Raw genomic sequence first — 19,889 nt, forward strand, 5'->3', positions numbered from 1 at the left:
CGGATTCTGCTTTTCCGCATACTGCCTGCTACGTGATATTGTGGCCTTCCTTAAAATGCTGAATACAAAAGAATTACGATTTCACTATTTTCATCTATGAAACACACTATAGACGCACCAAAGTGAGTGAAAATGTGAAAAGCTACCCCTGCACGTTCCGGAAGATGCGTTCTGTCGTGACGCGGAGAAATTTTGAATTTAAATTACTCTGTAAAATACGGTACTATTTAAAAAAAAATGTAAAGTCAGTTTAGAATTAAAACTCTGAATTGTTTTCCGTTTAAATATGACATATGGGGACAGTTTTCTTCCATCTACGGTTTCACAAAGCATAACTGTACACTCAGTATCGAAAACTAGGTGAGCCAGGAGCGTGTTGGTAACCTTGACGCAAATAAAACCTGCACCCCAATTTCGTGCCTCAAATTTTTTTTAAAAATATGCGGGGATTATTTGCGTAAATATGGTAATATTCGTTAGAAACAAAGTTAGAATTTTTGGATCGCTATGAGAAAGGTGAGCGTACTGTGCTTTGGGACTTGGGTGATTCCACTGTGAGAACTATTTGTGACAATGTGGAATCAGTTCAAAAAACTGCTCAATCTTCTACTAACTTACCCCCTCGTGTGTGCTTCTACAATTGTAGGGGGCTAACCTTGGTTACCCTCTTCAATTGAAGATCCTCTTCGCGGTGAGGGGGACTAGTAGCTCCTTTCTTGCGATGCCGAATGGAGCCCTATTGGGTAACCGTTCGGCATACAAGGAGGAGGAAGCTAAAGCACCGCCCAACCCTAAGGTGTAACGCGACCCGTGCCGATGGGGTGCATGGCACATGGGAGATGTGTCTTGAACGGAGCCTTCGAGATACTTGGCGCCCTCTCGAAGTAAGTAGCCTTACCCAGGTATGCGGGGCTCTGCCTGGGCGGACATATATTTCCCTAGCTACTCGTGGGACCTACATGAGTTCCGTAGCCACCCATAAACCGGAGAGCTCTTCTGGGGCCTCCGAGAGAAATACCAGCACAACAACAACCGAAGGAGACTCTTCGGAGATACCCTCGGATAGTTCGACTTCAACAGTCAGAGGGCTCACTCAAGAGGTGGGCAATCTGCAGGTTCAGAAGAAGAAGAAACAGCGCTCTGGCGCTGAAAAGAGGAGATACAAGAAGGCCTTAAAGGCCCGGGAGCAGGCCAAAGAAGGCCTAACTCCTGGGGCTGAGGGGACTTCTACTACCACAACAGCGACAACAGTGGAGGGATCCAATGGGCACAAGAGGCGGGACCCTGAAAAGGGCTCTGCTTCTAGGGAACAGAGGACCCCATCCACCAAGATGCCAGCGGGGAAACGACTTCTGTCGGGGGCAACCCCAGAAGAAGATCGGCAGACCCGCAAGAGACCCAAAGTGGAGTACGCCAGGATAGCTAAAGCTGGGATCAGGATGGCCATAGTACCTGTGGGATATCCTGACCAGCAGCTATCCGAGAAACAGGTGGAAGCTGTGGAAGAGGCTATCATCAATCTGATAGACGAGCTTCCTTAGCAGGGGCCCATTAAGCCTCAGTTCCTGGACTGCTATCTGTCAAGGGGTGCGGCCGTCATCATAGCGGAGAACAATGAAACTGTAGCATGGCTTTCTAGCCTTGTTACAGGTATACAACCGTGGGAAGGAGCCAGGCTCACAATTGTGGGCATGGACAAACTCCTTTCCTACAAGAGAGTCATGGTCTGGATACCAGGACAACCAAAGGACAATAACGTCCTTTTGAGAAGAATGGCACGCCAGAACCATGGCTTAAATCCCGCCAGCTGGAGGGTCTACGACCGCAAGGAGGAGAAGAGAGGCGTCCGCCTTGTGGTCAGCATGGACTCCAGGGATGTGGAGAAAGTGGTGGGGAAGAAGATCTTCTGCGGGGTGCATGTGGCTACCTTCACATTAGTGGAGGGCAAGCGTGACAAGCAGAGGACCAACCCCACCACAGATAAAACCGAGACCAGCAGGGGCGAAGAGCTGGAGCCCGGACAGGAACCGGGGCCAGCCAAGCCCCAGGATCCATCGCGGGAGACGGAGCTGCAAGTTCCGGAGACCGCATAAGGTAAAGTATTCTATGGAAGTAAAGAATGATTACTTTCATACAAGCAAATATACAACATTGTATAGCGGCCTCTAGGGTACTTAATAGAAGTATCCAGAAAGGCGGGTTTTCGGTCGCCCTGATACAAGAACCCTGGCTTAGACAGGGACATATCATGGGACTAAAATGTGCAGGTTTCACTCTATTCAGTGGAATAGCAGAGGAGAAGCCTAGAGCATGTATACTAGTTAAGGATCATAACGCTTGGGCTATACCGGGTTTCATTACTAGAGACCTAGTAGCAGTCCTAATGAGATGAAGAGGGCGGACAGCCAAGAGACTTGGTTGTCTGTTCTGCATATTTCCCAGGAGACTCTGAATCTCCACCCCCGCCGGAGGAGTTCAAGAGACTGGTGATATACTGTAGGAAACAAGGATTAAACCTCGTAGTAGGATGTGATGCCAATGCTCATCATAGCATTTGGGGAAGTAAAAATACAAACCGAAGGGGAGAGCACCTCATAGAATTTCTATGTACAACTGATCTTGAGATCATGAATATTGGTGATACCCCTACCTTCATTAATAATAGGAGCGAAGGGATCATAGATCTTACCCTGGGTTCCATGGGAATCATGCAGGAATTTAAAGACTGGAAGGTCTCTTTGGAGCCTTCCTTGTCAGATCATAGACACATTGTGTTTTATATAAAGGGCTCCATCGAGATCCCGTCTTACAGAAACCCTAGACGAACTGATTGGATATCTTTTAGGGAGGACGTGAGGAGGGGACTGGAGGGAGGACCCTCAAATATAATTAAAAACAAAGAGGAGCTGGAGCTCAGTGTGAGTTTTCTCACACGGACACTGGTTACCTCTTATGAATTAAACTGCCCTATTGTTAAGGCAAAAAGAGTAACAGGAAGCTTCAAGTGGAATAGTTATCTTGAACAACTGAGGAAAAATACACGAAGGCTCTGGAATAAATACAGGGAACTTCAGGATCAAGAAAGCCTAGATTCTTACAAAGAATCACAAAGAAGGTACAAGTCAGAAGTCAAAAAGGCTTCTAGGAAATCTTGGAGACAATTTTGTGACTCCATTGAAAGTCAACATGAAGCGGCAAGGCTTCATAAAATTTTAACCTTGGATAGAAGGGCAAGGCTGGGCTCACTGGAGACTCCTTCTGGTGGATACACATCCACAGAGGGGGAGACCCTGAGCTTATTGCTTGATGCCCACTTTCCAGGTTCGGTAATCACGAATAGTGAGGTAGAATCGAGCGGATCCTTCAGACCCGATAAAAGTGGCTGGAGGGAAGCCGCAGAGATTGTTACCCCAAGAAGGGTTAAGTGGGCATTAGAATCCTTTGCCCCTTACAAAAGCCCAGGTGTGGATGGGATCTTCCCGGCGCTTCTTCAGGAGGCGGGGGGGGGTCCTTATACCATACCTGGTCAGAATCTTTAGAGCCTGTCTCACTATGGGGTACGTGTACTCCTTGTGGCGTCAGGCGAAGGTGGTATTTATACCTAAACCCGGAAGGTCTTCATATACTAGACCTAAGGATTATAGACCCATTAGTCTAACGTCTTTTCTACTTAAGACCTTGGAAAGACTGGTGGATAGACATATCAGGGAGAAAGTATTAAGAGACTTTCCCCTGCATTCTCATCAACATGCATATCAACCGGGGAAGTCGGTTGAGACGGCACTACACCAGCTGGTTTCTAGGCTGAAGAGTGCCTTGGATCAGCAACAACTTGCTATGGTTGTATTCCTAGATATAGAAGGGGCCTTTAACTATACATCCTTGGGCTCCATAGAACGTAGTCTAGAGAGAAGAGGAGTGAGCAGTATGCTCATAAAATGGATTATGGCCTCACTGCAGGGCCGTCAAGTTCTGTTTACTCTCAACGCTGTAATGTTGAGAGCTAATATAGACAGGGGGTGTCCACAGGGAGGAGTATTATCACCAACATTATGGTGTTTGGTAGTGGACGAACTACTTACCAGGTTAAATGTTGGAGGAATATACGCCCAAGGCTATGCAGACGACATAAGCCTGATGGCGGTAGGAAATTTCCCCAGTACGGTTTCCGAACTCGTACAGAGCTCTCTACTTAGGGTGGAAAGATGGTGTCACGAGACAGACTTGTCGGTTAATCCCGATAAGACGGAGCTCGTGGTATTTACCAGGAGGAGGAGGCTAGACGGACTGCCAGAGCCTTTCCTATTCGGAAAAAAATTAGTTAAGACAACCTCGGTTAAGTACCTAGGGGTAATCCTTGAGGCAAGACTGAGTTGGAAGAAACATATAGATCATAATGTGGATAAGGCTCGCAAGATTATGTGGGCCTGTCGCAGGGCCGTCGGGAAGACTTGGGGCCTAAGACCTAGGGTGGTCCAGTGGCTCTATATCTCCATTGTACGGCCCACGATCACCTATGCATCTATAGTCTGGTGGACAGGCTCAGAGAGTAAAACCGTGAGCACCAAGTTAAACAGTGTCCAAAGACTTGCGTGTCTAGGAATAACAGGGGCACTGGATACTACACCATTATGTGCAATGGAGGCCATCCTAGGTTTTCCCCCCTTACATTTATATGTTAAGGTAATAGCGGGAATGAGTGCCTATCGCCTTTGGTCACTCGGAGGATGGTCCTTCAAAAACCCGAATAGAGGTCATGCCTCTGTTCTTACAAGGCTTCACCAGACTTGCCCTATGACAATGATGATCGGGGATCTGATGAAGCCTAGCTTTAATTTGAATTATAAATTCACAGTGGTGATACCCACAAGGGAGAAGTGGGCCGCGGACGCTGGGGCCCGTCGTAAGTCTGGGGGCTGTACATGGTACACAGATGGCTCGCGGACAGAGGCGGGCACGGGCGCCGGGGTCTGGGGGCCTAAGACAAGGCTCTCCCTTCCTATGGGTAAATATGCTACTGTTTTCCAGGCTGAAGTATACACAATACTAGCCTGTGCTTTAAATATATGAAATATGCCTGGACACAGAAGACACATCACTATATGTAGTGATAGCCAGGCAGCGCTAAAAGCACTATGTGCAGTTAAAACAACATCAAAACTGGTATGGGAATGCCAAAGGATGTTAGATCAGCTGTGTGAGCTTAGCTCAGTTACCTTATTATGGGTTCCTGGGCACACAGGAATCAGTGGAAATGAAGAAGCTGACAAACTAGCAAAACAGGGCTCAATGGGTTCCTTCACAGGACCAGAGCCCTTCCTGGGAGTGTCACTCCGAAGTGTGAGACTGGCAATATCCCAATGGATAAACCAGTCTCACCTAGATATTTGGAAGAGGTTAACCATAGCAAGACAGGCACGTGAACTTATCAAAGGGCCTAGTCAAAGTTATAAAAAGGTCCTAATGAATTTGAATAGGACCAGAATGAGAATGGTAGTTGGACTGTTAACAGGCCACAATACCTTACAGAGACACCTACACATCATGAAAATCACCCAGGATCCGATGTGTAGAAGATGCGGTAAGGAGGAGGAGACCTCCGCGCATGTGTTATGCCAGTGCGAGGCTTTTGCAGGCACTAGACATCGATACCTGGGCTCACACTTTGTGAGCCTGGAGGACATCAGGAATGCCAAAATCCGGACACTGGTATCCTTTATAGGAGCACTAGAGCTGGACTAGGCAAACCCGTTCAAGGGGCACAAAGGGTCTTCATAGACCTACGTGTGGAGCTCTGCGAAAACAGGGCTCACCCATTTCTTATCTATCTATCTATCTATCTATCTATCTATCTACTAACTTAAGTGTGACTAGAGTGAACAAATCTCGCTCAGAAGCAATTGAAAGAATGTATTGGATTGAGCATCACAACCAACAACACATGCCTCTCTGTGGAGCTGCTATTTAAGCTAAAGCCAAGAGCTTGTACACAGAGTTTAGTTTATTATTGTGTTAAATTTTTAAGTTTATAAAGTTTTGCATTAAAATGGGTTTCACAAACATAATGGTTATTTTTTGTACAAATATTAAGAACTCTGCTATTTTAAATTCATTTTGTGAGTAAATGGAAACCTGACCCTATGTGTTACATATAAAATGACTATTTACGCGAATTTGGTATGCACAGCAATATTACATGTTATGAGTCTCATTATGATAGCCATATTGGAGTACAGAATGTAAAACTTTCAAACAAATTTATTTTAAAAACTATTGGAATGGTGGTTTTTTAAATAAATTTGTTTGAAACTTTTACATAAATGCATGGCAATTCCGCAGAACGTAACTATCGTGTATAACAAGGTCTACCTATATAACTTTTAAGTTCTTCAGTCTGTCGAAACACAAAATAAAACTATTAGGGCACTATAATATACCTGCAAAATAACATGACATACTGAAAAACTTAAAAGTTATATTTTTCTAATTACACATGAAATGTAACATAGTTTGTTCTCAATTTTACTGTAACTGTTGAATAATAATCCTACATTAAAAATAAAAACTGTACTCACATTTGGTAACAATGCCTTCTACACAGACCAAATTTCCTAAATATCTGCAAGTGAGTGTTCGAGGTGTAACATGTTTGTTTCCAAAACTACCTTCGAATGCTACAAAGAACTGTTCTGTATCTTTGCTGTACTGAGGATCAATGCTGCCAACATATTCCTTGAGAGCCCTTTCAAACGCTAGCTGCTCCTCAAAAGGGTTGTTCAGCAAGCTGGAAAAAAAAAAAAATATATATATATATAGAACACAATTAATAAACAGAGAAAGAAATGATAAGGATATGGTTCATGCTTTAGAACTCGTACTAAAGATTTCTGACTCTTAGTATTAACACAGCCATTTTTGAACTTCCAGCATTACTTTGTATGGTCCAACCTCTGTTTAATGAAGATCAAAATAATGCTAAACTTGCATTAACCCTTGAGGACTGGCGCGAAAAAATATAGCGCGAAGACTGGCGTATGGGTGTATTTGACCCGGATTTTAAAAATCAATTTTTTGCCATCAGGCACTACGTACGAAATTGATTTCCACCTGGACTGTTCTAATGAACTATTCTAAATCCTTTAATGTGATTTTTAAACATGTATTCAATAAAACATGCAAAATAATTACAATAATTTCATGAATTGTAAAATAGGCTATAATATTGGCAGGGAAGTATTTATCTTCAATGTCAGTCATTTACGATCAACAATTCAAAGAAATATTCACATTAATATATAGCACAAGTCTCAATAAACATTTCCAATCACTTGCAAATCGTTACCAGTATTTTTCAAGAATTCATGGCTGTCCAAAATGTGCCCTTCTATTCATGCTGGCTGGTAGTGATACCCGTACACTGGAGACACATGGGAGTGGTGTGTTGACCTCAAATCATTATTCCCTAATTGTTGCACTCAGTTTTAGTCTTCCTGTCAGCACTGGAAGGACAATACCCACATCTTGTTCGGCCTTTCTTAGCTGGACGTCCAGTCATCGGAGTTTCAATTCCTACATATCCAGCTATGTTCGACCTGAGTGAACGAAGAAAGTTCTCCATTACGGCTCGGCTATTCATGTGTTCGTGGACCATTTCCTGAGACAGTTGCTTGAGAAAAGTACGTCTAACTACCTTATCAGGTCCATTTGATTGGTAGACAATGAGAATAGTTATACCAGCTACATTCAGCATGGCATAAAATACTGTTAGTGGCCAGTGCTCGTCAACAACATCAACGCCAGACTTTGTGCAGTTGTAAAATTTATGCATCTCCGGCTTCTGTTTGTCACCAGTCTCTCCTTCAATGGCTGCCTCATGCTGCATTGCTGATAGGAGCAGCACGGTCTTTCCTTTCCTCAGAGCATGTGATACCAGAGTCACTTGATTATCAAATGCAAATGTACTTGAATACTGTGGTCTGTGGTGTGTTGTACAAAACTAAGAGGAATTAATTTTTTTATTCTTACGTATCGTTCCGACTAAAGCAAGCCGACGATTGTTCAGCAAATATTATGCTAAGCTCACTTTCTGACACACAGTCATCTTCACTTTCACTTGCATGTCCACCGATTACTTACTCCTCTTCATCTTTTTGAAATACTTCATCAATTAGTCGTTTTAAACGTTCTTGTTCCTTATTCCAATCCATCGACACAGTCATCAAGATAAGCACTGATTTGACAGAAAAATCACGCGAGGACTGGCGCCTTGGGTAAATCTGACCCGCCAGAGAGTAACACACTAATAACTCGGGTGATGACAAAGCTATCACATGTGAACTTTCTCAGGATTTAGTCCAAGGTCAGGAAGGAAGGTACCGAAGGCGACAGGAAACGAGGGGTGACCAAATCAGAATTATAGGCTAATGTTTAAGTCTCGGGTCAAAAACACCCATGCGCCAGTCCTCGCGGGTTAAATGACAGTTTTGGTCTGTACCAGTAACTTTCTTGTATTATTATTAATTGTTCTCCATTACATCGATGAAGTAATTTCAGTAAAACCCTTCTCGGAAGGTGACAAGCCGGTCCCAGCGTACAGTACAGCTTAATGACCTGTGGATGGAAATTTCTATAAATCGATGGAAGACTGGTACATGATCTTTAAAAATACCCAGTCTTCTCAGTTATTATCTGGTGTGTAAATGCAACAGCAGTTGCAAAAAAAAAAAAAAAATAATAATAATAATATCTGTGGATTTTTGTGATCTACATTTGAAACATTTCTCAATTTAAAGAAATATTTAGAAATTGAGAAAAATGTTATGAGTGGAAAATCTGATGAAAGCAACTGAAGATGGCAGTATCAGACAATATCAATAGTTCAATAAAATGGTTTAATGAAACAAAGACTAAGAATGTCCCTATAAAAGGTTCTATGATAGGGGCCTATGCCAAAAATAATTTTGAAAAACTGCCCAGAGCAAGTAATAGTGGGCCACGACATTTCAAGGACAAACATGGCACTGTCTTCTCACATACACAATGGATGTATTCTGTATACAATTTCCTATCTCTATTCCTACAACATTATAATAATGCTCCAATAACATGATCATTTTAGGCCCGAAAATACAATTAAGCGGAGGGTCAAATGTACGAGCCTCAGTTGAGACACCTACATCTGAGGTCTGCACAGTGTTGCCATATTCTCTGTAGCCTAGCTCCTTCAGGCCATCTACGGATTAAGGTACAGCCCCAACATTTGCCTGGTGAAAAAAATGGGAAAGCACAGAAAACCATCTTCAGTGATGCCGACAGTGGTGATCGAACCCTCTAGCTCCCGAACACTGGATACAGGCTGCACTTAAGCAACTGCAGCTATCAAGCTCGGTCCCAAAGGAAAGCAGAACATTTTGTTCTGGGTGATATCCAACAAAGGAGCAGTGTTACAAAAATGTTGCAAACTATCAGCTGGGAAGATCTGGGAGTAAGGAGACGAGATGCTGAACCTAAGTGGTACGAGTTATGTGAACGAATCCGATCCATGAAATGTCACAATAATAATTAAATTAATGTTGTATGGTTCACCTTTTTCAATACTATATTATGCGATATTGTTAAATTATATTACTAAACTAGAGACTAGTTTCGGCCTTGGCCGGCCATTTTCAGCCTTAATGTAATACCTCTAATAACTAAACAAATGTAAAAACAAACAATTGAAATGAAAACTAATGCACAAAACACACAATTAACATTAAAATCTATGATGAACTAAGTGTAAAATCTGAAGAATGAATTAGGCTCTAAATTCTTAGCATCTGGAGTATGCTCAACATCTAGACTCTTTCTTGTATTGATATTCATAGAATTGTTAGTTCTATCACTGCTAATCATTACAATTTCAACTGCAAAACAGGAACTGGTAAATGTTGATTCTGTAGTCAGATCATCAATCTAATGGAAACAACAGTCTCTTTATTAAGAAAATAATCAAATATAAATATTGCCCCTCTAGCACTTTGAAAAAAGATAAAACAACTCCTCCCTTTCTATCTTTACATTCAACGAACAAATTTATAAAGTCACCAACATCTTTAAAAAGCAAGATGTAAAAGTAGTTTTCAAAACCAACAACAGGAATGCACAAGTCTTACATAATGCCACATCCATAAACAAGATCAATAGTTTTTCAAAATCAGGAGTATATAGGATTATTTGCGACAGCTGTAATTCTTCTTACGTCGCAGAGACCAGGAGGAATTTTAATAAATTTTAATAGAAGGTACTCCGAACACGTCAATGCCCTGAAGTACAATAAATATTCAGCTGTAGGACAGCATATGCCCGACTATAATCACAAATTCACAGACATAAAATAAGATACGGAAATTCTCAAAACCATCAATAAAGGACCCCTCCTTAACATTATTGAAAGCTGCTTCATATATATAGATCAATATTTTTTTTTTTTTTTTGCTACGGGCTTTACGTCGCACCGACACAGATAGGTCTTATGGCGACGATGGGATAGGAAAGGCCTAGGAATTGGAAGGAAGCGGCCGTGGCCTTAATTAAGGTACAGCCCCAGCATTTGCCTGGTGTGAAAATGGGAAACCACGGAAAACCATTTTCAGGGCTGCCGATAGTGGGATTCGAACCTACTATCTCCCGGATGCAAGCTCACAGCCGCGCGCCTCTACGCGCACGGCCAAATCGCCCGGTGATCAATATTTTAACCCGAATCATAACCTTAATGAGATTTCAGAAAAGCCAAATATCCTACTTGACCTAATTCCCATTTTTAGAAATGTCAAACCAAGTCATAATTCAGTTTTTCATAATATTCACAGCACCTTTCTTCAGCAGCCATCTCTTTTCCCACATCCTTCGGCCCCGCCTTAATTCCCCCCACCCCCATCTCCTTGCCCCACTGCTTCCTTTTCCTTTGAATCTCACAACCGTTAGTATGAGGCACACAACAATACACCACGCATCACATGCCGCAACGAGAGGTAAGTTTCATATAACCTATGCCATTTGAGTAACACGCTCTCTCCTTCAATTAATCAATTTTATCTAACATTTATTCAGGTTAACTTCATGGACACCGCAATGAATTGTGAATTCATACCAGCCACAAATTAAGAATGTGTCAGTTTTAACCATATCTTCATGTACCGTCCAACAGCATTTCAGCAGATTTTAACAAGCACTAGGGAACATTTCATTTTATTCACACTGGTCGATGTGGAAACACCGTCTAGCAGTTCTGCGTCAGCTGGTGGTTATTTACAGTGGCATCCATATTGCTAACACCACTCAAGTAGATTTGGTGATTGATGATCTGACTACAGAATCAACATTTACCAGTTCCCGTTTTGCAATTGAAATTGCAGGCCTAATGATTAGCAGCAATGGAACTAACAATTCTACGAATATCAATACAAGAAAGAGTCTGGATGATGAGCATACTCCAGATGCTAAGAATTTAGAGCCTAAATCATTTTTCAGATTTACATCTTAGGCTATTTCATCCCATATTTTAATGTTAACTGTGTGTTTTGTACATTAGTTTTCATGTCAATTGTGTGTGTTTTATATTTGTTTAGTTATTAGATATATTACATTAACTCTTTTGCTGCACGAGTTTTAAACAGAACACTTACAGAAAAAATGTAATTTTTTTTCGTATTTTGCAAATGAACTGAAACTTTTTTTTTTTTTTTAAGGTTAGTGACATTCAACACCATTGCACCATTTTTAACTCAACTTTGCCAAACTAGCAGTGACATTTGATCTTGAAACACACATTAATGTGATACATTTCGAAACATGGAACTGGACACATTGCAGGCTGTCCTGGACAATTTGTCACAAAAATACTGTGTTTTCTCTTTCACAGTCCCTTTCCTTTCTTTGAACATTTTGCTGGTAATGTGGAACATGCAACACAATTAGGTTTGTGACTTGTCCTGCTGCTCCCCATGAAAGTGCCTTTCCGTGAGGCGCGCTTGAGGTATGTAATCAGGTCTTCCTCGTTTCGCCGGCGGACGACGCTGATACTCTCGTAAAGTCCCATTATGACAGAATTTCTGAAGTAAGGAGCACTAATTGCCCTCTCACATAATTTCATTTTTGTAAATCTTATGTCATCACTAATATCCCGCCAGTCTGATACAAAACGAAGATCTTCCTCATTGGTTCTTTCTTCCAAACAATCACTATGCACATCATCACTTTCCAAATTTACTGAACAGTCTGAATCAGAATCGGCCACTAAAAGATTGAAGATTCCTTCTCTGTCATTACTAATGTTGCCATTAGTAATGTTGTTCCGCGCGCTCATAGCTGCTGAGTTGTTATCGGCCAGACAGCTGGCAGGAATTTTGGCAGGAGAGCGAGTGAAAGATAACAAATAAACATAGATCCAGTATTGGTGGCAATGTTTTCAAACAATGCTTAGTACATAGTCATTATATGACTATAGATGTTTGTATTATTAAATGCGCCTTTATTAAAGAAGCACGCGGAAACTACAGCAGGAAAGTACCAAGTCAACAAAAGTCGATTACCGCAGCGAATGCTATAGGGAAACAAGTCAACAAAAGTAGACTGCTGCAGCGATCTATGACATCAATTTAATAAGTATTATTGTGATCACAATTCAATACAGATCAAAACCATGAAGTTTATATCCTATGATGACCACGATATGTCACTGTAATATTTGTCCCAAATGGAAGATAATAGTTACTTTTATTCGAATAAAGTGTAAAATCTGCAGTAAAGTAAAAAATACCGTCATTACTAGAGAAATATATATACGTACTTAACGGGCTGTAGACAGCATTCCTCTTATGTTGCATTCTGCTGCTCGTGCCGTCTTTTGTTTCTTTCTCGAGATCCAGGGCTAGCACTGACGAATGGGAGTGCTATGTCTGTGGATTCTCATTATCTTTGTCCATATGACTAGCACGGGCAGTTCAAACAGCAAAACAGCATGATCTCTGGACCAATCAATATATTACTGTTTTGTTGAAAGAAAAATAGCATGATCCCTGGACCAATTAATAGCCCATATCAATGAATGAGTTAGGGCAAAAAACGAATGAGCAACATGAAGAAAACGACACATAATTAATTCAAATAACTTCAGTTTGCAAAGACAAACAAAACGCATAAGGAAGCGCTCTGATGTAGCAGAAAAAAATAGTTGTAAGGTAGTAAAGTATGTATCCATACTATTTTCTACAAGTAAAATATTTCATAATATTTCTTAATTTACTGCAGATTTTACACTTTATTTGAGTAAAAGCAATTATCTTCCATTTGGGACAAATATTACAGTGACATTTCATGGATCCAATTCGTTCACTTAATTGTGGTATGTTTCGGGCTGTGGAGAGATGGCAAGGAATGACATTAGTAAACGAATAAGCTTGATGACGATTATGCTTGTTTAAAGGGGCCTAATATCTAGGTCATCGGATCTCAATGGCACGAAATGAGATGAAATTACATTTTTTAAAAGCCCAAAAACATCCGCTGACCACAATTCAAAACATGAGGATGAAGAATGAATGGATGGATATGAATTTAAAACGATCAGTGGAACTGACCCACAGTGCCTCACATGCACAGAAGCTGGCGTAGAACAATAGTATTACTGACCAAGGGATTGCTTCTATAACAAAATACTGAATCGATGATACGTAGTCAAAAGGGGTCCAAAATCCAAGTCAGTGGCCCCACACAATGATACTTATTGATAGCAAAGTAGGACAATGGTATTTTTCATGTTGCGGTACTAATCAAGAGTAGCGCAGACTCGTGGTATTCCACACATTATGGTATACGACTCACAGGTAATGAACTTGCACATGTATTACAGACCTACGCTGTTTCGCACACTGCGGCGCCATTTACAGGCAACACAAACCTATGGTGTTCATCACAACAGGGTACTAACCGCAGTGACTCGTACTATCCCGTGGTGTTCCTCATATAGTGGGTACTAATCATAGACAAGCCAGAACCATCGGTTCCCTCATCCCATGGTGTCCCTCATTTAGTGCTACTAATCACAGGTACTGTAAAAGCCGTCACGCTCTTGTTTGCTACTAATCACAAACCTATTTGGTACCCAACATAGTGGTACTATGCGAAAGAAAAAGCGACCCATTAGCGGTACTAATCACAAGTAGTTTCATGGTTCTAATTTGATCATCCCTTGATCGCACCTTTTAGTCGCCTCTTACGACAGGCAGGGGATACCGTGGATGAATTCTTCATCTGCATCCCCCACCCACAGGGGGTTGTGTGTTTGGTCCGCAAGATGTATTTTATTTCCCTCAAATCCGCCGGCAAGCCGGTTAGGACCCCCCTATCCACCACCTGGGAGGCGCCACGTGGGAGTATCACCTCTCCCCCTGCTACACCAGCGTAGTAGGTTCGTGGCGAATAAGCTTGAGCGGAGCTTTTTAAGAAAGAAAGAAAGAAAGAAAGAAAGATCATAATATGAAGACAAATTTAGAATTCAAGAGGACAAATTGGGGCAAATATTCATTTGTAGGAAGAGTTGTAAGGGATTGGAATAATTTATCAAGGAAAAATGTTCGATAAATCTCCAAGTTCTTTGAAAACATTACAGGTAAACAACAGATACGGAATCCTGCCATCTGGGTGACAGCTCTAATAGCAGATCATGATGATGACCAATGAGCATACAGTACCGTGGAGTGGGGTGACATTGATCCTAAGGGGTGAGATTGATCAAAACATTTCACTTTAAATTTCATTCTGTGCAGCCTAAGTGATTTTAGGGAGTTTTCTTATTTTTATGTTAGCAAAGAGTTCAGATTTTGAAGTTGGTGAACTATAAAAACAGGGTGTGTACAACATAGTGGAATGTGTTTGGAAGCATGTGAAAATATTTCCTGATAATCACCTATTTCTGTACTATAAATAATAAGAAAGTTCAGTCTTAAAGTTATAGAAACACAGCATTACCATCATAGTTATCTGTTACTGCTATTCATGGGCTATTAGTTAATGAAATTTTTTTCTTAAATATTCATTCCTGAGGGTGATATTAACCTTCAAACTTGATGGGGTGACATTGATCACTTTTAACCTTAACTGTTTTCTACCCGTTTTAAAAATAGTTTGTTTAATTCCTTAATAATTAAGATTTTTTTAAAATACTAGGCATCACAATGGGAAGGGTATATAAAAAGAAGCCTGGCAGTAGAACATATGGCAATTTCTCTGAAGGACAGATCAGTGCTGCCCTACAAGATGTAATAGACAATGTGTCTCTGAGAAAAGCTGCTGAGAAGCATAAACTCAGTTATGGCACTCTCAATAATAAGAAACATGGCAGACAAACTGTGTTTAGGTTAGAGGAAGAAAAACTAACAAAAGCCGTCATAAGCTGTGCAGATTGGGGTTTTCCACTTGATTCATTCAATATGAGAATGTTTTTCCAATATTATTCAAATAAGAATGATAGACAGGCCTCAAAATTTAAAAACAATCTTCAAGGACCAGACTGGGGCGGGGGTTTGCTCAGCAGACACAAGGACAAAGCAGGCAAAAGACTTGCAACAAACATCTAGGCAAATCGTGCATAAGGCTTTACAGTACTTGGGTGGGAAATTGACCAAGAGGCCAACCGTGTTGTGATGCACCATGCTGTTTTAGAGGAGCAAGATACAACAGGACATTCTGTGACTGGTCTGATACAATTTTTCTGCCTCATGCAAAGTGTTTGCCAGGGAAGAAACTTCTTCTGGGAGATAACCCATCTTCCCACTTTTCTCCAGAAGTTCTGCAGTCATGCAATGACACCATCTTCTTTGTTTGCTTACCACCTAATTCCAAAAATATATGCCAGCTTTTAGATGTGGCTTTCTTTTGGCTCATGAAACTAGCGTGGCATAAGACACCAACAGTATGAAAGCCTAGGAACAGAGATTAGACCGGGCTTCCTAAGCCACAGTTTCCACAGCTTCTAAGGGAAACTCTTGAGAAAATGGATAGTGTCCATCAAAAGAATGATGATGAATGCCAGTCAGCAATAAAGAAGAACCTACAGGCTCGTTTTAGGGCAACAGGTGTGTACCCATTGGATGCTGAGAAGGTAGCAAACTCCCTTACAGTACTGACCCTAACATGGAAGAGAATATCAATAATTCATTGACAGAGTTTTTGAAAGAACAGCGATATAAGGAAAATAATACCCTGCACAGAAACAGGCAGCTGAAAATGATTCCTGGAAGGAGTATCACCTGCTTAGGACAATCAGACGAGTCTGAGGATGAAGAAGAAATCCCATCCAATCGGGCTAGTAGTTTAAATGGCGATAATAAAGATGATTAAGAGAATCTAATTTGATCAATCTCAACCCATCGATCAATCTCACCCCCTTAAATTCAACAAACCATTGCTAGAAAACTACTTGGTAGAATTGGCTAGGGGTGAAATTGGTCATATATGAAAGCCTCTTCTCCACATCAATGCTATTCATGGAAGCTGATCAATCTGACACCACACTATGGGTGAAATTGATCACTGACAATTTTTTATTTTTTACAGTCGTAAAAATATCATGAAAAATTATGCACTACATATGATGTTCTACTATCTGAGCTTAGTACGAGAGTATTTTATTGACTGTATTATCTCCATTAATATAGAAGTAACGGGTAATAACAGATTGAGAATGATCAATTTCACCCCACTCCACGGTAGTAACTGTCAACAGTAGGCTATACAAAGCAGATTACTGGCACCTGCTACTTGTGCATTAAGGGAGGTAAGTAAGTACAAAGTAGACAGCCTAAAGATGTAGCCTGACCATGGGTCGGCTTAAGCTGGTTATTCCAGTAAACATACCAAATTAAACAATTGGCTTTTGTGAAGAAACCCCTTATACCAAACTTCACTCTACATGTCTACTGAACCGCGAATAATTTTAATGAACTTCTTGTCCTAGTTTTTATGACTATATTAACCAGAATTCATCACAATAAACCGACACCCATCGTCCCACAGGAACTTACTGTACGGCACAACGGCAGAAGTAAAATAAATAAATCATCATAAACAAAGTGTTCACCGAAAGTGAAGAGAACAAAGATAACAATTAGAAAATAAAAACGAATGAAAAACGCACGATTTAACATAAAACTGCCACATACCTTGAACATCTCTTTGGATTCTTTCTACGCAAGTCATTAACATTGACTAATAACCGCCTCTTTTTGTCGGACACCATATTTTTAACAAGTTTGCTGTATAAACCTTGATCTTCCTGAAATACACGAAAAGTCATCAATATAGCACAAAATAATCTTCACTATTAAGGTAATAAACTAGGTCTCAGATAAGAAAAGAAAACTGCTGAGGTACAAAACTCCACATCACTGTTCACTCACCTCATCATCTAAGAAATCTAAATATTCACGCTGGCAATCTCTAATTCGTTGATCAACTTCTGCGTCTATCATTTTAATATCTACTATTCGTCCACTATACAAATATTAAAATACAAAGGGTTTCCGTCAATGAAGACACCACCACCTCAAGCTCACTTGTCTTGTCTTGTCTTGCGGATATTTAATTGGGATTCAAAAGACTTTTTCCCAGCTCAAGCTCACTTGACACTTCGCGCGGGAAATCTCTCTTACCGTGACAGGATTGCCAATACACTCTCCGTCAGGGGAGCGCGTCAAAAGCGTCTTGAAAATATCAGAACACTTGAATGATGTGTCAGTACATGTTTTAGAGCAATTAAATGGATTTATTTAAAGTATATAATGCAACCAATACCATAATCAATTGTAATGGATTCACAGGAGATACAATTCAAACGGAATGGAAATGATAGTTTTGTTGGTGTTTTTGGAGCACTCGATTGCGGGATCACGGCCTACTTGATGCGCAGCTCCTTCGCGCTCATCGTAGGTTTATAGCACGGCCGACTGGTCTTCTTCTTCTTCTTGGTTAGTTTTTGGACATCGTCGTAAGACGCTACGTCCAGTCACTGGTTTGCGGAATCATTAATGTCTGGGAGAGGTACCAACATTAGTAGAAAGTAGTACACTACAGGATAGTAGGGTGAGCTATGTAATGAAGCGAATGACAGCCGGAAATAATAAAACTGAGGAAAATACTAATAATATGGAGACTAAACTAGCTAGGAGAACACAAAAACACTGGGACACAGGGTTCTAATGCTTCACGTCTGTGTGGTCTACCACGACGTCTTACTACAAACAAACTCGACCGGACCACAAATAAGGGTTGGGATACGAAAGTTCGTACCTATAGGGAAGGAAAAGGTTATAATTGGATGTTACAAGTAACTAAAAAATTGAGTATTAAGTCTACAACGCGAAAAGTCGGTGGTAACACTAAACACGAAACATTTAACGGCAGTTGGTAACCCGCATGAGGAAGCTTAGCTAGGAAGTCATGACGGTGATGTTCATATGTCTGGCACTGAAAAAAAATATGAATGACAGTACCCACTGCCCGATCACATGGACAAAAGTTACTTTCGATAAGATTAAGGCGATAGAGATGAGCAGGAGTACACACATGATTTAAGCGGAAACGTATGATTGTAGGAATATGACGCCGAGTGTAGTAACCAACGGCGAACCACGGTTTAGGAAGAATATCAGGCAGAATCGTAAAGAAATGCTTACCTTTCAACGGAGAAGTTCGGCGCCAGTGCCCATCACTGATCGTGGAGGACGTGACGACAGTGTTCCCATAAGGCTGTGTGTAAATCTGCGTTATAGTAGACCAATCCAGAACCCTGGGCGGCCTCGTGAGCTAGGATATCCGCTGTGACGTTGCCGTGTTTTCCAGAATGGCCCGGAAGCCATGCGAATAATACTTGAAAATGACGGAGGGACAAGTCTGAACGTAATATACGGAAATGTTGAATGTACCAAATATTGGAATGTTCGGGATTGTCTAAAGCCATCAAGGTGCTTTAGTAATTAGTACAAATGAGAGCTGGGAATATTCCAGAATAGTGTAGGATGTTGCTTATGTAATATGTACCTATAATTCCATTACAGTATCCGCATATTTTACTTGACATTAGGGGAAGGTCCCACGAGATTAAAAAACGCGTCATATACTTCTTGTAGCTGAAGTTTCGCTGGGTCGTTTGGGTCCTTTTTTGCGATGAATTCTGCAAAGCCGTTAAGGAGTTTCCGCTGCCGTTCAGGAGAAAGAACGTTTGATTGACAAGGTAATGCCCCGACAGAGGGGGATGCCGATAATGGCGCGGGAGGAGCCGAAGGTTGCCCGTAAGGACTTGGCTGCCGGGATGTACATGCAGGCTCGTTAGAAGTAGCAGATAACAAACGCACAACTGGAGTGCCAGAATGTTCTGAAACCGTCTTCGGATTACTGAGCAAATTAAGATATGATGCCCTGTCATAACCGGGTTTAGCGGGTGGGCGGGAAGGGTTACTAACCACCATAGTAAATTTACGCTTTCGAGGGAGAGTTTCATCCGATTGAGATGATCTATGGGGTAAAGGAGGAAAAATGTTGGGGCATCAGAAGGGGGTTAGATAAGGACTGTAATGGGGCAAAATAGTTTTTCACTTCGAAATATGATTTGTTTTCAACACTCATAATGCGTTTAATTTCTTTTTGTTGTTTGTGTATTTCGCAATGTTCTGCTCCCGCAGGATGATTTCCGCCACAGTTAGCACATTTAACGACTTGGTGAGTGCAATCTTCAGTAGAATGAGTAAGGGAACACTTTCCACATCTCGGCTCCCTGGATCGACAATTAGTAGCGGTGTGTCCATACCGCTGACATCGTTTGCATAATAAAGGAGATAATATAAAGGCCTGAA

At 41.2% G+C, this 19,889-nt stretch overlaps 1 protein-coding gene across 1 annotated transcript in view; it reads right to left on the reverse strand.

Moving 5' to 3' along the window:
* Positions 1–17,682, reverse strand: part of Mcm3 (minichromosome maintenance 3) — a 154,641-nt gene extending 136,959 nt beyond the window's left edge. Inside the window, exons 1-3 of the mRNA XM_068225217.1 lie at positions 17,439–17,682; positions 17,202–17,314; positions 6,576–6,784 (exon numbers count right to left, since the gene is read on the reverse strand). Coding sequence (XP_068081318.1) covers positions 6,576–6,784; positions 17,202–17,314; positions 17,439–17,510 — 394 coding nt within the window. The 5' untranslated portion in view covers positions 17,511–17,682. The remainder of the gene's footprint in view (positions 1–6,575; positions 6,785–17,201; positions 17,315–17,438) is intronic.
* Positions 17,683–19,889: the final 2,207 nt, after the last annotated feature.

This window comes from Anabrus simplex, chromosome 1 (genome assembly GCF_040414725.1).
Source record: "Anabrus simplex isolate iqAnaSimp1 chromosome 1, ASM4041472v1, whole genome shotgun sequence".
NCBI lineage: Eukaryota > Metazoa > Arthropoda > Insecta > Orthoptera > Tettigoniidae > Anabrus > Anabrus simplex.